Here is a 16,224-nt window from a genome sequence, read left to right on the forward strand (position 1 = left end):
AATTGTTTGTTCAAAATAAGCATATTTACAGACACACATTTCAATGTAAGAACATACAACACAAACTAAATATCAATATGTAATTCAAGAAAATTATACTGAAATAAAAATTAAACCTATTTGTTGAAATATCTCAGAATATCTCAGGAAAATGGACCATGAAAAAGTAACACTGAAAAACTGAGTTCTTGAACTTCAGAAATAAGTAATCCTCTGGGTGGCCAGGCAAAAAGATTAAGTCACTTATAATGGGAAAAAATTGGACTGGCTTCATATTTTACACATTCAACTCCAAAAAACAGAACTACTACTTAGTTCTAAGATGCTAAAGAAAAAGAAGCTGGATCCTATGATTTTCATATCCTTCCAAACTGCTCCTCAAGTATAAAGGATACAAACATACAAAAACTAGGGAACTTCTTTTCATGAACCATTTCTAAGAAAACTACTACAAGACTGACTTCAGCAAACCAAGGGATGACTGGGACAACTACAGCAACAGGATTGTTGATGAACATTAAGACTAATCAAAAAGAGATTCATTAGCATAAAAAGACATACCATAAATGTTACACGTCCTAACAATGTAACTAAGAAAAATTAGGAGGAAAAGAGACAAAAAAGGAAATACAGAAGAATAAATTCACTGACTGCCTCATCTATGTCACTCCACTCAACATCAGCAGAATAACATATTCAGTTGCGCATGGAATACTAATCAAGATAGACCATATACTGAGCCACAAATAAGTCTCAATAAGTTTAAATGATTCAAGTCACACAATGTTCTCAACCACAATGAAATTAAATTTGAAATCAATAACAGAAAGCCCCGTGGAAAACTGCGAGATACTGAAAACTAAATAACACACTTCCAAATAAACCATAGGTCACAAAAGATACAGAAAGATAAATTAGAAAATATTTTGAACAAAACGAAAAGAAAAACACAATGTCAGAATTTGTGAGACGCTACTAAAGTGGTACATAAGGGTAAATTCCTAGCACTAAAATGCCTCTATGAGAAGATCTTAAATCAATGACCTCAAGCTTCTACCATAAGAAATCAGAAAAAGAACAAATAAAATTCAAAGTAAGCCAATGAAAAAATTAATAAAGGTTAAAGTGGAAATCAATGAAATAAAAATCAGAGAAATAGAGAAAAATCAATAAACTCTGAGGCAATCAATAAGCTGATAAATTGATATACTTCTAACCAACAATTAGGAAAAAAGAGAAAAGATCTAAATTACTGATAGAAAGACGAAGTAAGTGGCATTACTATAGATTCTACAGATATTCACATAATAGGGGAATATTATGAACAAATTATGCCTATTAAATGTGATGAGTTAAATGAAATGGACAAATTATTTTTACATTACTTATATATTATTATACATAAAAGACACAAATGATTAAGTTTGCTAATGAAAAAAGTAATAAATAGACCTATATCTATTCAAGAAATTCAAACTGTTTTTAAATACGTTACTACAAAGAAAAATCTTCACCCAGATTGCTTCACCAATGAATTTTGCCAAATCTTAAGGAAGAAATAATGCCAATTTTATACAAACTGTCTCAAAAATCGAAGAAAAGGGAACATTTCTCAAGTTATTATATGTAGTCAGCACTACTCTGACATTGAAACTATATAAAGAGGTTTTATAGCATTATTCAAACCAATTAAGTAAATTTAATTTTTAAAACTTGTACCAGGACACATCTTTTTTCATTATTTCTTCTTGGTAAGCAATTTCAATCTTACTATCTGGGTTTTTGTCAAGTTCAGGGAAATAATTATATAAAGTTATATTTTATTAGTTCCTTCATTGTATTACCTTTTTTTCTACAACTTCTAGTCCTGTTTCTCATGACTTTTTTCCCCACTTATTTTGTATTTTTCTGTCTTTTTGTTCTAGATTCTAGGGAATTTCTTCCACTTATCTTACACATTACTATTTTGGTCTTTAGATATATTCATATTATATAATGTTTTCCATTAAATTTTATTTGGCAAAGGTATTCTAAAAAGTATATTCTTTGTTTCTTTTTTCTATTGGCCTGATCATATTTTATAGATGCAGTATCTATCTTTTCTATGCTCTTTTACATCAGGGTCACTTCTCTTTGTTCATCGTGGCCATTTCAATAGACTTTAAAGAGAGAAAAGCAAGAACTAATTGTGCTCAGTTCCTACTAAACCAGAAATCTGATTATTTTATTTATATAGGAAATTTGGTAGAATATTTACTATGAATGTTAACAGAACAATTCATTATGTATTACAGACCACCTTCCTTTCAAAGATAAATCTAATCCTACTATAACTAGTTAACTAGACTACTTAGTCTATTGCCACTACAAACAGTAACGTGATTTAAAAAGCGCTGGGCCATGAATAAGGAAGCCATAGGTTCTAATATCTAGCTATTATATCCTGAAGAAGTCTCAGATTGCTTTTATGTAAAGAAATAGTTGTCATGTAACCTAAGACAGTCTATTATAACTTATTTAAAAATTCCTTAACAATTGCTTCTGTTTCAAGTGATGGTAGACTAGGTAGGTAATTCAAGCAAACCCTCCCATTGAAAAAACCTAAAAACACTTCTAAAACAAAAATCAGAGAGCTAACAAGATACTGACTAACTACCAGGCCAGAAACCACCTAGGAATCCAGACACAAGCGAAAACGATGGATAAGATTTTATCTTAAGAGCATTTCCCTAACTAGAAAATACAGCTGAAAGGCTAATGCACGTTTCTGTCAAGAGCCTGCCAAGGGTACAGAGTCTAGAAATCGATATCAACTGGGATCCTACAGGGCTGCCTTGTAGTACAAACGCTAAACTAGAAGTAAAATAGCCATACAATTAGTCTGCAGCAGTCTTCAAATCATCTGGGAGATCGGAAAAATCTCAAGCCTTGGAACATAAATGGATTAAAGAGGTCCTCTAGGTACTAAGAGAAGGAAACGAAATCCTTCTGGAGACAGATACCACAGGCCTCATATGATTTAGTAATACAACTTCATAAATATTCATTACTGAAATTATATAAATTAAGTACAGATCTCATTTTTCTAAATAAACATAGTAACCTTTTACCATACCAATAACTAAAAAGGTGCCCAATTTTTTTAAATTCCCTTTACTGTTTGTATAAATTTATAGACATTTAGAAAAATACATGACTATATAAATACAGAACATATCACAGTAAGAGCAATTCAACTCTTTGCAGTTTAGCTAACTCTATGAAACACATTTTGCACTTCAAGACATCTCTTATTCCCTCAATATTACAGATGAACACACTTTTAAACTGTATTGGCCATGTTTTAAAAACTAAACAGCAAGAGTTTATTTTTCAATGTGATATACTTTTAGCAAAGAAGGGACTACACCCTTTACAATAGCACATAACATTCTGAAATAAGCAAAAACAGAAAATGCACCCATTCTGCAATTTAAGCACAGAGCTATAGTAGACTATGTACGTGTGACTTAATATTCTATCTTCTTTGTAATCCAGTTGAGCTCATTTCCTAAAACCTAATTTTCTTTGCCAGAAAATGGAAATAGTGATTTTAAAATACTACCGTTTAGAACTTTTACTGCTTTGACAATATTGAACTTTAATCTTTTAATTTTTATTATCTAAATGGATCAAAAATAGTCTTTTAATGCCAATTAGCTATAAATGATTATCAATATCTTCTTTCACCTCTCATACCATACCTATAGTATCTGGGAGGTCTAGCAGTTCATTGTGCTGCAAGTCAAGGTTGGTTATCTGTGTGCAGTTTCCAATCTCCTTTGGAAGATGTTCAAGTTGATTGTGAGCTACATCCAGCGTGATGAGGTTACATAATTCACCTGTAAATTGACCAACACAAAAATTTAATAAGAATTATTAAAGAATATATTAAATAATATTCAAAGAAAAAACTTCATTTTCTATATCGAAATTATACTTTCTTTCTGAAAAAGTTAAAGTCAAACACAAAATCTGAAACTGTTATTTGAAAATAACATTTTACTAATACTGAATCATTATGCTGTATACCTAAAATATACCGTAATTCAACTATACCTCAATTTAAAAAAAGAAAATGACATCTGATAGTTAAAATGTTGATTGTAAATGATTACCAACCAATATATATATATTTTTAAGTAACCAATGCAACCACATTTACACTTGTATATTCCATAATTTAAAAGAGCTAATTTTTTAAATCAAATTCAACACAATAATATCAACTACATCTTGAGTTCAATTTGAACTCTACCTCATCTTTTACCTCAAAATATATATGCTCTGAAATAGGCATATGTTCTGATGTTATATAAATATGTAAACTGAGATCTACATATCAAAAACTACTTTTCAATTTAATAGTACTCTAATAGGACAAAAATAAGGTATATTTCTCCTCATTCTGGTTGAAAGCTGTATTTGACAATTTAGATTATTCTTAATGTTATCTTGTCTTCAATAACTATCATTTATAACAGACATATTGGTTCACTCATGATTTTCCATTTGTTTTAAGGCAGGCTGGAAATACTAAAAAAAAAAAGTACAATGAGCAAATAAAGTGCATAAAACTCTGAAAAATAAGAGAAAATAGAGAAATAGAGAAATTTAACTTCATCAAAATTAAAAACTTATGTACATCAAAGGACACTATCAAAAGAGTGAAGAGCAACCCACAGAAGGGGAGAAAATATATGCAAATCATGTATCTGCTAAGGCAATTATATGCAGACTATATAAACAACTCCTACATTTCAACAACAATAAACCAACCCAATTTAAAAGTGAGCAAGGAACTTGAATAGACATTTCTCCAAAGATATACAAATTTTCAATAAACATATGAAAAGATGTCCAGTATCACTGATCATTAGGGAAATGTAAACTGAAACCACAATAAGATACCACTTCACATCCATTAAGATGGCTATAATTAAAAACCAGAATATAACAAATGTTGGCAAAGATGTGGAAAAATTGGAACATTTATGCTTTACCTCCAGGAACCCTACCCCAGATTCTCAGGGTGAAATAAGAGAAAGATCCCTTCCTTGTCACCTAGGTATATCATAGTTAAACTGTAGAAAATCAAAGACAAAGAGAAAATTTTGAAAGAGGCTAGAGGAAATTAAGTCCTTGCCTACAGAAAAATAAGGATAAGAATTACATTGGACTTGTCTTCAATAAGAGAATAAAATGAAATATTTAAAGTGTTGAATGAAAGAAAAAAAAAACTAAAAACTCTGTATCCAATGAAATTGTCCTTTAAAAGTAAAGGAGAAATAAAAATCTTCTCAAACAAAAATTGAGGGAATTTGTCACAGTAGACCTTTCTTGCAAGAAATATTAAAGTTTTCAGAAAGAAGGAAAATGATATAGGTTGGAAACTTGGATGGTCATAAAAAAAGGAGGAGCATTAGAGAAGATATAGAGAAAATATTTTATTTTCTTACTTTTAATGGACCTAATAGAAAACAGTTTGTTCAAAGTATTAACAGCAACAATATATTAAGTGATTATAGATTAAGTAAGGATAAATGAAATGAATGTCAGCAATATTATAAGGGACAGGTGAGAGGAACTGGGAATATTCTGTTATAAGGCAAAACCCATGAAGTGGTATAATGTTATTAAAAGTAGACTTATGAGCTGTAATCACATACTGCCAAACTTCAGGGCATGCACAAATATATCCAAGCAAACTAAAAAATTAAAAGTATAAATGATAAGGAGAGAAAAAAGAGAATAACATAAAATGCTCAATTAAAACCAGATAAGGCAGAAAAATGGTGAAAGATAAAAAAGAACAAGTTCGTCTAATAAAAAAGTTACAATATATAGCTGATATTAATCCAACTAAATCATTAAACACTTTAAATGTGAATAATCAAAAATCACCAAATAAAAGACAGACTGTAGACAAAAAAAAAGAAAAAACAAGATCCAACTCTATGTTGGCTTCAAATAACCCACTTTAAATAGACACAGGTAGATTAAAAGTAAAGGGGTAGAGAAAGACATACAATGCAAATATTAATCAAAAGAAAGCTGGAATAGCTAATATTAATTTCGACAAAGGCAACTTCACAGCAAGGAAAATTATCAGAAATATAGAATGCATTACGTCATGATAAATGGAAGAATTCACCATGAAGTAACAATCCTGCCTATCTCCTCTGTATCTAGTATGGTCCTTACTTAGCACACAGCACCATGAAGATAACTGGAGGAAATAAAATTTGGATTCTACTACTCCTTATGCCAGAATAAAATTTTGTATTTATCATCTTTTCCAATAAATACCTGAAGTGGTTTTAGTGCCTAGTAAAGTAATTTCCACTCTAAATTAATACTCTAAAAAAATATGTACAAACCCAAAAGTATACAGAATCCAAGTAAATCAAGTTGGAAGGAGACTATGGCTAACTTTAACCTGCATGGAGCAGTTGTGATTTAACTCAATTATTGCTATATTGAAGAACTTCTCAATCTCAATACTATGACATGTTGGACCAGATAATTCTCCACTGTGGGAGGATGTCCTGTGCATAAGCAGCATCCCTGACCTTTACCCAATAAATGCCAATAGCACCTCCCCACCAAGTCATTACAGTCAAAACTGTCTGCAGACATTATATTAGATTAACAAATGTCCTCTGTTGTAAAGTGCCAAAATTGCCCCTAATTGAGAATCACTGCTATGTTGGAATGAGAAAGTTCAATACTGTCCAATCCTCACTTTTGAAGAGAATCTGGAAATATAGATTTTTCATATAAAATCTTCTAATGCATAAAGACTAACAACTAATTCTTAGGTTAAAACAGAACAAAACAGTGTTACCAAACATATCTGTAGGCTTTTTTCAGTATTCAGGATGCTAGTTTGACACCTCTGAACATAGAAACGGATTAATTACCAACATCATAGAACAGGAACTTAAACAGAACTGTTTAATATTAAAACTAAAAACAGTTAAATGTTTTTAAAAAGCAGAATATAATCACCTAGACTCAAATTAAGTGAACTTCCTTTTATTTGTGTAAATCACAATAAGCGAATTATGTGAGCATATATTCTCTCCAGAAAACTATCCTCCAATAATATGACTGTGCGAGGTCAGAAAATCACGTTAATACTGACACATTATGGAGACTGTCATCTAATAACACTAATACTTCTTTCTCACAATCTAGTAATTCCTAAAGGTTTTGAATAAGATTTAAATTTTTTAATAGCATCAGCATACAAAAATAACATGATTTTAAAATTTGGTCTGTTAGTACATGAAATACAGTAAACTCACAACTAAATTATATATATATATATGCTTATATATATGTCACTGTTAGTTATATTTGAAAATTATTTTAGATTTTCCTAAAAACCCATGTATAAGAGACTCAAGAACATTTTCTCTTAAGAACTTTGAATGTTCCTTCAGTCCAATAAAAAAGATCTAATAAACTTCAAAGAAGTTTATCATGTATGAAAACATAGTTTCCATGAAAACCTAAAATATTTTAAAACTAATCCAAAATTTCCTATTTAATGCAATTAACAAAACATTTTAGTGTTGGGTAAAAAAGAAATTTAAGATCTCTCTTTCTTTAGAGTAATACTCACAAGTGCCCAAGTTCCTCTTGTTCATATTCAAATATCAGAAACATCTGAAAATTATTACTATACCATAGATTCTGCACTAAACAATACCATGCTAAGAGCCTGTTACAATTTGCAAGGGATAAGGTATTAAATATTTAAGCAGTTCAAGAAATACTTTTACACTATTTACTATTTCTATACTCTGCCCAGTTATATAGTACTTTTAAACATTTGTTTCACTACATATGATCCAAATATTATGAAGAAACAAAATATAAGTCCATCTCTGATGGTTCTAAAGGACAATGAGGCGTTAACAATGACTTGTCTCTGATTGAGTTTAAGTGTGGTTTTTATTTTCTATTGTACACATTTGTATTTTGTGACTTTTAATTGTTTTTGTACATTTTTTTTAATTCAAAGAGAAAAAGAGAGATTTAAGAGGTAACACTAGCAGCCTCTTCTACACCGTTCATGGAAAAGCATTTTCTGACCAATAAATAGAAGTTTTCTATCTGCAACAGATGTATCTTTTAGTGAAAATGAATACATCATGCTATATTGATGACATCAGCCATTAATATGTATCTTATGACTCATGTTCCATACTTACCAAGCAATTTTTTTATTTTAAATTTGACTTCCCACATAGACTTGCCTACAGAGAGAATACTGACTTCATTCATTCATCAATTCTACAATTGTTTAAGCACCTTCCATGTGCTAGACACTATTCTAGGGGCTAAGGAATACACCAAGGAAAAAAGGACAAAACTTCTGCCTTCATAAAACTTATATTTTAATAAGAAAAAAGTATACAAATTAAAATATGATCAAGGTGAGGAAGTATTAAGAGCTATAAAAGAAAATGCAGACTAAGAATAAGAGTGTGATGGAGAAGGAGAAATTAGAGGTGCTGATAATAGACAGACAGGAAAAGTAACTGATGGAAGTAGCATTTGAGGACAGACCTGAATAATGGGTAAGGAAAACAATGGGACTACCTAGGGGGAGGGTGTTCCAGGCTGAGTGGACAGCAAGTGCAAAGACTCTGAGGCAAGACAGATAGTTCAAAACACAACAGAAGACCACTGGAATAATGAGTAAAGAAGAAAGTGGTAGGAGATAAAGTAGCCAGAAGTCAGATTCATTTAGGGTCTTGTAGGCTACGGTAAGGACTTCAGCTTTGATTAAGGAGGTAGTGGTGAAGAAGTAAGAGTGACGTTTTTGTTTGTTTTTAGAGTTTTATGTTTACAGAAAATTTGCACAGAAAGTAAAGCATTGCCACATACCCTCTTCCAGACACAGTTTCCCCTATTTTTAACATCTTCCTCAGTGGTACATTTGTCACAGTTGATGAACAAACATTGATACATTATTAACTAAAAGCCCATATTTTACATTAGTATTCATTCTGTGTTGTCCAGGTCTATTAGCTTTGATAAACGCATATTATCATGCATCCATCATTATTATAACATACAGAATAGTTTCACTGCTCTAAAAATCTCCTGTGCTTCACCTATTTATTTATCCCTTTTTTTCTATCCCAAAGTCCCTGGTAATTATTGATCTTTTTACTTTTGTCTTTTCCAGAATGTTCTCTAGTTGGAATTATATAGTATGTTGTTTTTTTCAAATTGGCTCTTTCATTTAGCAATATGCATTTAAGGATCTTCCATGTCTTTTTATGGCTTGATAGTTAATTTCCTTTTAACACTAAACAATGCTTCATTGTATGGGCAACACAGTTGTTTTTCCATTCATTTATTGAAGTACATCTTGGTTGCTTCCATAATTCTTAGCAATTATGAACAAAACAGCTAAAAACATTTTGTGTACCATTTTTTGTATAGATATAAGCTTTCAACTCATTTGGGTAAATAACTAAGAGCATGACTGAGGGATTGTATGGTAAGACTATGCTTAGTTTTATAAGAAACTGCCAACTGTCTTCTAAAGTGGATATGTCATTTTGCATTCCCACCGGCAACAAATGAAAGTTTGCACCTGCATTTGGTGTTGTCACTGTTTTGGATTTTAGCCATTCTAATATGTAGTAGTGGTGGTTGTATTTTGAAAGTATAGTTTTACAGGATATGAGAATAGGTTTATGAAAAAGAAAATTAATATGACAGTTTGTCCTCAAAAAACTTAGAATCTATTCTTGAAAAAACAAGATCTACATTAAAATATAATAAAAAGTAGAATGCTATAAACATAAAGTATGTATATACACATATACCAAGTGATGGGTAAAAAGAGAAGTGAAATTCTGACTGCATGGACTGGGGAAAGCTAAACTTTAAAAGATGAAGAACTACACAGATACTCCAAGAAAAGGAAATATAAGGAAATCAGGAGGCAAAAAAAGTCATGGGCTCAGCAATTCTTTTGCTAGGTATATATTCAACAAAAATGAGTCCATATTTTACTATAAAGCTCATATTGCAATAACATAGTAGCGCTATTTGTTTTAGCCTCAAGTTTGGAACCAAACAGTAGAATGGATAAATTACAGCATATTCACACTATGAATTCTCCTTATGCAGTAAGAAGAATGAACAATCTCTAAATACATATGCCAATTTAATAAATAATGTGCCAAGTGAAAGAAGTTAAACAGGAAAACATATATATAGTATGATTCCATTTATACTAAAACAAGGAAAATTAATGTATGTTGGTAGCAGTCAGGATACTAGGTTACTCTTGATGGGAATAGTAATTGAAAGAGGGGTTTCCTGGATGGTCCTGATGTTCTGTTTTTTAACACAATTAGCAAACAATTGTGAGTTGTGTATTTGATACATCGATAAAAAGTAAAACAAAAAAACAAATAAACAAAACAGTCTGTGGCCTAAGCCCCTGCTTTTGGACCTGGCTTAATTCAAACCATGGCATAAAAACAGAAAAATGAATTTTTAAGTTTGTATTAGATGCATAATCTTCAACATATTTTAGTAAAATATTGTGTTGTTTCCTCTGTGGAAGTTCTCTAAAGTCTAAACTCATTCCATTTTTAAAATTTCACTTTCCTTTTGTCATGTCTTTAGGGGAGGCAGACTGCAGACTGTATCCAAGACGTTTTTAAGCACGGCATTACCCAACATCCAGACAATGAAGCATGCTGGACATATCCCTTCTCAAAAGTGACAACACTGACTAGACTCATGTTGGAAGTCTTCCTGTTATTTCTATAAGCAATATAGTCTTCCAGGTTACACCAACATATTAAACGCATTTTCATTTTGTAATACAGAAAAGCAGTATTCCACATGCAAAAGCAGTGAGTGAGACACAAGACTCTTGTCATCCAGAAGTTAGCTAGTTGGGATATAAAACATTCATGAAACAAACAGAAGGGCAATTTTAGGGGGAGAAAAGTTATTTTCCCCTTCTGGAGACTAGAAGTAATTAAAATGTTTAAATACCAAATTCCTGAGGACTGTTTGGCACTTTTCCAAGTTTCTCATGTTTTCACATCTTATTTTAGAATTATGTTTGACTTTTATTATGTAAAAATATTTTATATATGGCTTTGTTCAGAATAGAAGCTTAATGAATATTTGATTAAATGACAAAACTAAACCTGTGGGGTTTGCAGTAACAAAGTATTATTATACAAATATTTGAATATACTATGTCCCTAAAACATAACAGAAGATAAATTAAATTATTGCTATAAGAGAATTCAGTCATTCAGGCAAAAAATTCTTATGTGCATGTTCTCTTTACCAGGCACAATACTAGGTAGGCACAAAGATACAAAGGGAAGCTGAAAAAGGCTCTGCTTATGAAATTTCACCATTAAAGAGCCATCCTATTGAATCTTCAAAGCCATTCATGGTCAAAACTCTTTAAGGTGACCATTTCATTCAATCAAGAAAAACTCATTGTGCACCTGCTGGAGATTCAGCAGTGAATAAAACAAAGTCTTTATTCTCATGGAGCTTATATTCTAGTGTACTTGGAGTGAGGAATGAGAAAATTAGGAAATACAGAGACAGGAAATAATAATTGCTGTAAACAAAAATAAAACAGAGAAAGGAAGTTGTAAATAAGAGTGTCGATGGGGGAAATCATGTTCATATTTGAACTGAAACACAGGGCACAGGAGAGGAAGAAGGGAAGGAGGAACATGGGAGGGGAAGGAAGGACGTACAGGCTTAAATATCAACCGAAGGAAACTAGGCATTTTGATCAGGTGATAAAGTACAATTTAGAGTTTTTGAACAAAGCATGATAATCAGAATACTGTTCTAAAAAGACTATTTTCTCAGAGATGTGAATGGATGGACTGGAGAAGGCAGAATTAAGAAGCATAATCCATTAGCAAGCAACTGCAATTAGCCCACTTGAAATAATATGAGGAGCTACACTGAATGAATAGCAGTAGGATGAACAGGTCCACCTCAAGATCTACTAACACAGATGGAAAAAGCAATAGGAAAGCAATAAGAACAGCGATTCTCAAATTATATATGGTGAAGGTCCAGATTTCCCCAATTTGCTGTGAACCAATAATTTGTAAAATACAAAATCGCATACTTGGATGTCCCAGCAATGTCAAATTGCTATACAAGATTCTAAATGCTTACTTTCAATTTCTGTTTAACCTGTGGCAAACAGGTAACAAACAACTGGTAGTACACACCTTGACTATAAAACAGAAGAAAAAAATCCTGATTCTAAGATCCTGAACCTCAGCTGAAAGAGAGAGAAATGGAATCTGAAAGGAAGAAAATTTTTAGGTGAGAAGTTATATGTTGATCATGCTAAATTTGAGATACCAGTGAGACATGTAGGTAAAATATATAATGGTTAATTAAGAAAAAATAAAACATACAGGTCAGAAGAAAATGTTATCATAATAGAACACTTCTGTCCTAAAGAGGAAGCTGGGGTTAATATCTGTCAAGAGTCAAAAATTAGGCTTCTGACTAATGGTAATGGTGGAGTCTTGGATAAATTATTTAAACTCTGAATAAATTATTTTAAAAAAATAACTATAAAAGCATGCAGAGACCAAAATTGGGTAGAAACTGGAGCAAATACAACACTTACAAAAAGAGAACTGTGGTAGGCAGACTTCTAAGATGGCCCCAATGACCTGCCTCCTATATAACTGCATACTTACTGTATAATTACCCCTCCCCTTGAGTGTGGGCTGAACTTAGTGACTTGCTTCTAATGAACAGAATATGGCAAAGGTGATGAGATGTCACATCTGTGATTAGGTTACTACTGTGACTTCCATCTCTCTACAGCCTTCTCGGCTTGTACCCTTTAATAAAGCAAGCTGCCATGTTGCAGAGGATCATGTGGCAAATAAGTGAGGGCAGTTTCCAGCCAAAGGCTAGCAAGAAATTGAAGCCCTTAGTGAAACAACCTGCTAGAAACTGAATTCTGACAACCATTTGAGCTTGGATGTAAATCCTTTCCCAGACAAGCCTTCAGATGACATTCCAGCCCTGGCTATCACCTTGACTGAGAGATCTTATTGAAACCCTTAATCAGAAAATCCAGTTAAGTTGTGCCTGATTTTGAACAAAATGAGTGCTGTTTTAAGAGCTATTTTTTAGAGTAATTTGTTATACAATAGTAGATAACATAGGAATCACACTGGGTGAGATTCGCATTTGTAAGGCTTTTACCATAAAGTTACTCACAAATCTGCCTGTGGAAAATAAATCTCAAGTAAAAAACCAGAGTCCTATTGGCCTGAGAAGCCAAAGGACAAAGTCTGGAGTTATGATTGTGGCTAGAATTCAAGGTTGGATACCCTTGGAAAGGAGGAAACAACAAAGAATGGCATTCTAAAAGCTGCATATATACAACCCTCAAATTCTTGACTGACTCTAAAAATACACCTATGGGAGAGAAAACTGAAAGGAGTCAGGGGAAAAACAACAGCTAGAAGGCTAAAGGAGCCAAGCAGAAATTTTGACAGCTGCCATGTGTTATGGGTAAGATTTTGGAATTTCAGTCCTGGCAAGTTAGAGGGTCCAGGAAACAAAATCCCAGAGGGGCCGTAGCATAGGAGTAAAGACCACCTCTCAAAACTAAGAAATTTGCCCTGAGTTTAAGGACATGACAAAATAAAACTACCCTAAAAAGCTAAATCCAAGACTGATTTAACACTTTTCAGAGGACAATAACAGAATCCACAGTCATTACAATATTATTCACTTATACGAAACAAGCAAAAGTTTCTAAATTAACTTCCATTTCTAGCCATGATGCAACTAGAGAACAGACAAAATAAATAGTCTCTCCTATCCATAGAGGATGTGCTCCAAGACCCGCTACGGCTGCATAAAACCATGAATTGTCCAGAACCCTATGTATATTATGTTTTCTTCCTGTGCATACATACCTATGATTAAGTTTAATTTATAAATTAGGCACAGTAAGAAAGTAACAACAACTAATAGTAAAATAGAACAATTATAACATACTGTAATAACAGATATGTGAATGTGGTCTTCCTCTCTTTCTCTCAAAATATCTCATTATACTATATTTCACTATACCTTTTACTTACAAGAAAACACTTTACAGCTTCTCTTTGGCATATCCGAATTGCCAACATCACTACTCTTGCACTTTGGGTCCATTATTAAGTAAAATAAGGGTTACTTAAACATAAGCCTCCAATACCACAACTGTCCATCTGATAACCAAAATGGCTACTAAGTGACTAACTGACTGGTAGCCTAAACAGCATGGATGTGCTGGACAAAGGAATGATTCACATTCTGGGTGGGACGAAATGGGAAGGTGTGAGATTTCATCACACTACTCAGAAAGGTGCATAATTTAAAACTTATGAATTGTTTACTTCTAGAATTTTCCATTTAATATTTTCTGGCTATGGGTAACAGAAACCAGAAAAGCAAAACCATGGATAAGGGGAACTGCTGTATATGAGAAAATGGTTATAGACAGTAGACAATAGCCATCCATACATGACAGTGAGCCTAGATATAAAAGAAAGAAACAATATGAGCATTATGATTGCCCCTAGGTTATTGCCTTGGCATGATCAAGGCCACAAAAAAGCAGTCTTACTGAGTTGTGGCAAAAGATCTGAGTTTAGGAAGGCCAAGTGGCTAGCATATTTCAGACAGAATTTGAGAGATAAAAGAAAAGCAAATACACCTGTGCAATCTGCAGAAGTCCCTTTTAGTCTTTGCCTAAGTACTGATTTGCATATATGTGAAAAAAATTACCAAAGGCCAAGTAAAGAACCAACAAAGAGCAAGCAGTAGCCCATACAATTCCCAGCAGTCACACAGGCTGAGAATAGTTTGAGTCTCTACCAGGCAGAAAGAAAAGACCTCATAATATGGAGTGCCATCAAGGAGAGTCCTCAGAAAAGTATCGATTTAGTAGTGTGGCTAAGTTAGATCTAGACTAAAGATTGCTCTGAAACCACCATAACAAAGCTTAAAAGCCAGCCACAAAAGTATGCAAGGAGAAAGTTCAGCACTATTTGAAAGAATACAACAAAATCTAAAATCCTACGATGTAAAAATTACAATGGACAGCCAATCAAAAATTTTCATGCACACAAAGAAACAGGAAAGTATCAGTTACAATCAGGAGAAAAATCATTTCATAAGCTAGACAAAAATAGAAGAGATGATGGAACTAAAAGAAAAAAAGACACTGAAAAATCTATTAAATATGAGCTCTCTATGTTCGCGAAGGCCAAACAAAACAACAAAAAAAACCCCTTGACACCTAAATGGAATGTATAAAGGTTAAAAATACAATATCTAAAGTTAAAATTCTATTGTATAGATTAACAATAGATTTAGACACTGAAGAATAAATGACATATAGCAATAAAAAAACCTGCAGTAGAAACAATCTAAAATAAACACACACCAAAAAATAGATCAATGATCTAAAAGACACTATTATGTATGACATACAATATATATGTATGACTCTATATAGAGATCCAGAGACTAGAAAAGCAATGAAGGGGCCAAAAACAGGAAAAATTTCCAAGAAATAATGTCCAAAACTTTTCACCTTTGATGAGAAACATAAACCCACAGATCCAAGAAGCTCATAAACTCCAAACAGAAGATACATGAAGAGAATCAAATAGAGACACTTTGTGAACAAAATGCTGAAAACCAGGCAAAGACAAAAATATTTAAAATATACAGAGGATAAAAGTCTTTGCAAACACAGAAATAACAACAGCAAAATTCTTGTTAGAAACTAGGCAAGCCAAAAAAAAGTAAAAAAAACCAAATGAATAAATAATAAGAGATATAGCTTTAAAATATTGAAAAGAAAATGTGTCAAACTAGATTTCAATACCAGAAAACTAGCTTTCAGAAATGAAAGCAAAATAAAGGCTTTTAGAGAAACAAAACCTAGAGAATTCATCATGAGAAGACCTGCACTACAATATACACTAAAGGAAATTCTTTGGGCAAAAGGAAAATTATCAGATAGAAATTCGGATCCATACAAAGAATGAAAAGTACTGGAAGTGGTAAATACCTGGGCAAATATTAAAGTTTTTTTCACATTTTTTATCTCTTTAAAAG

General features: G+C 32.3%; 1 protein-coding gene across 5 annotated transcripts in view; it reads right to left on the bottom strand.

Moving 5' to 3' along the window:
• The window catches only part of SHOC2 (SHOC2 leucine rich repeat scaffold protein), a 67,286-nt gene that overhangs the window by 23,327 nt on the left and 27,735 nt on the right, over window positions 1–16,224 (bottom strand). For all 5 annotated transcript variants that reach the window (XM_039871226.1, XM_039871228.1, XM_039871225.1 and 2 more), the window contains one exon: window positions 3,744–3,881. In XM_039871226.1, coding sequence (XP_039727160.1) covers window positions 3,744–3,881 — 138 coding nt within the window. The remainder of the gene's footprint in view (window positions 1–3,743; window positions 3,882–16,224) is intronic.

This window comes from Pteropus medius, unplaced genomic scaffold, assembly GCF_902729225.1.
Source record: "Pteropus medius unplaced genomic scaffold, Ma_sr-lr_union100, whole genome shotgun sequence".
In the NCBI taxonomy this organism is placed as follows: domain Eukaryota; kingdom Metazoa; phylum Chordata; class Mammalia; order Chiroptera; family Pteropodidae; genus Pteropus; species Pteropus medius.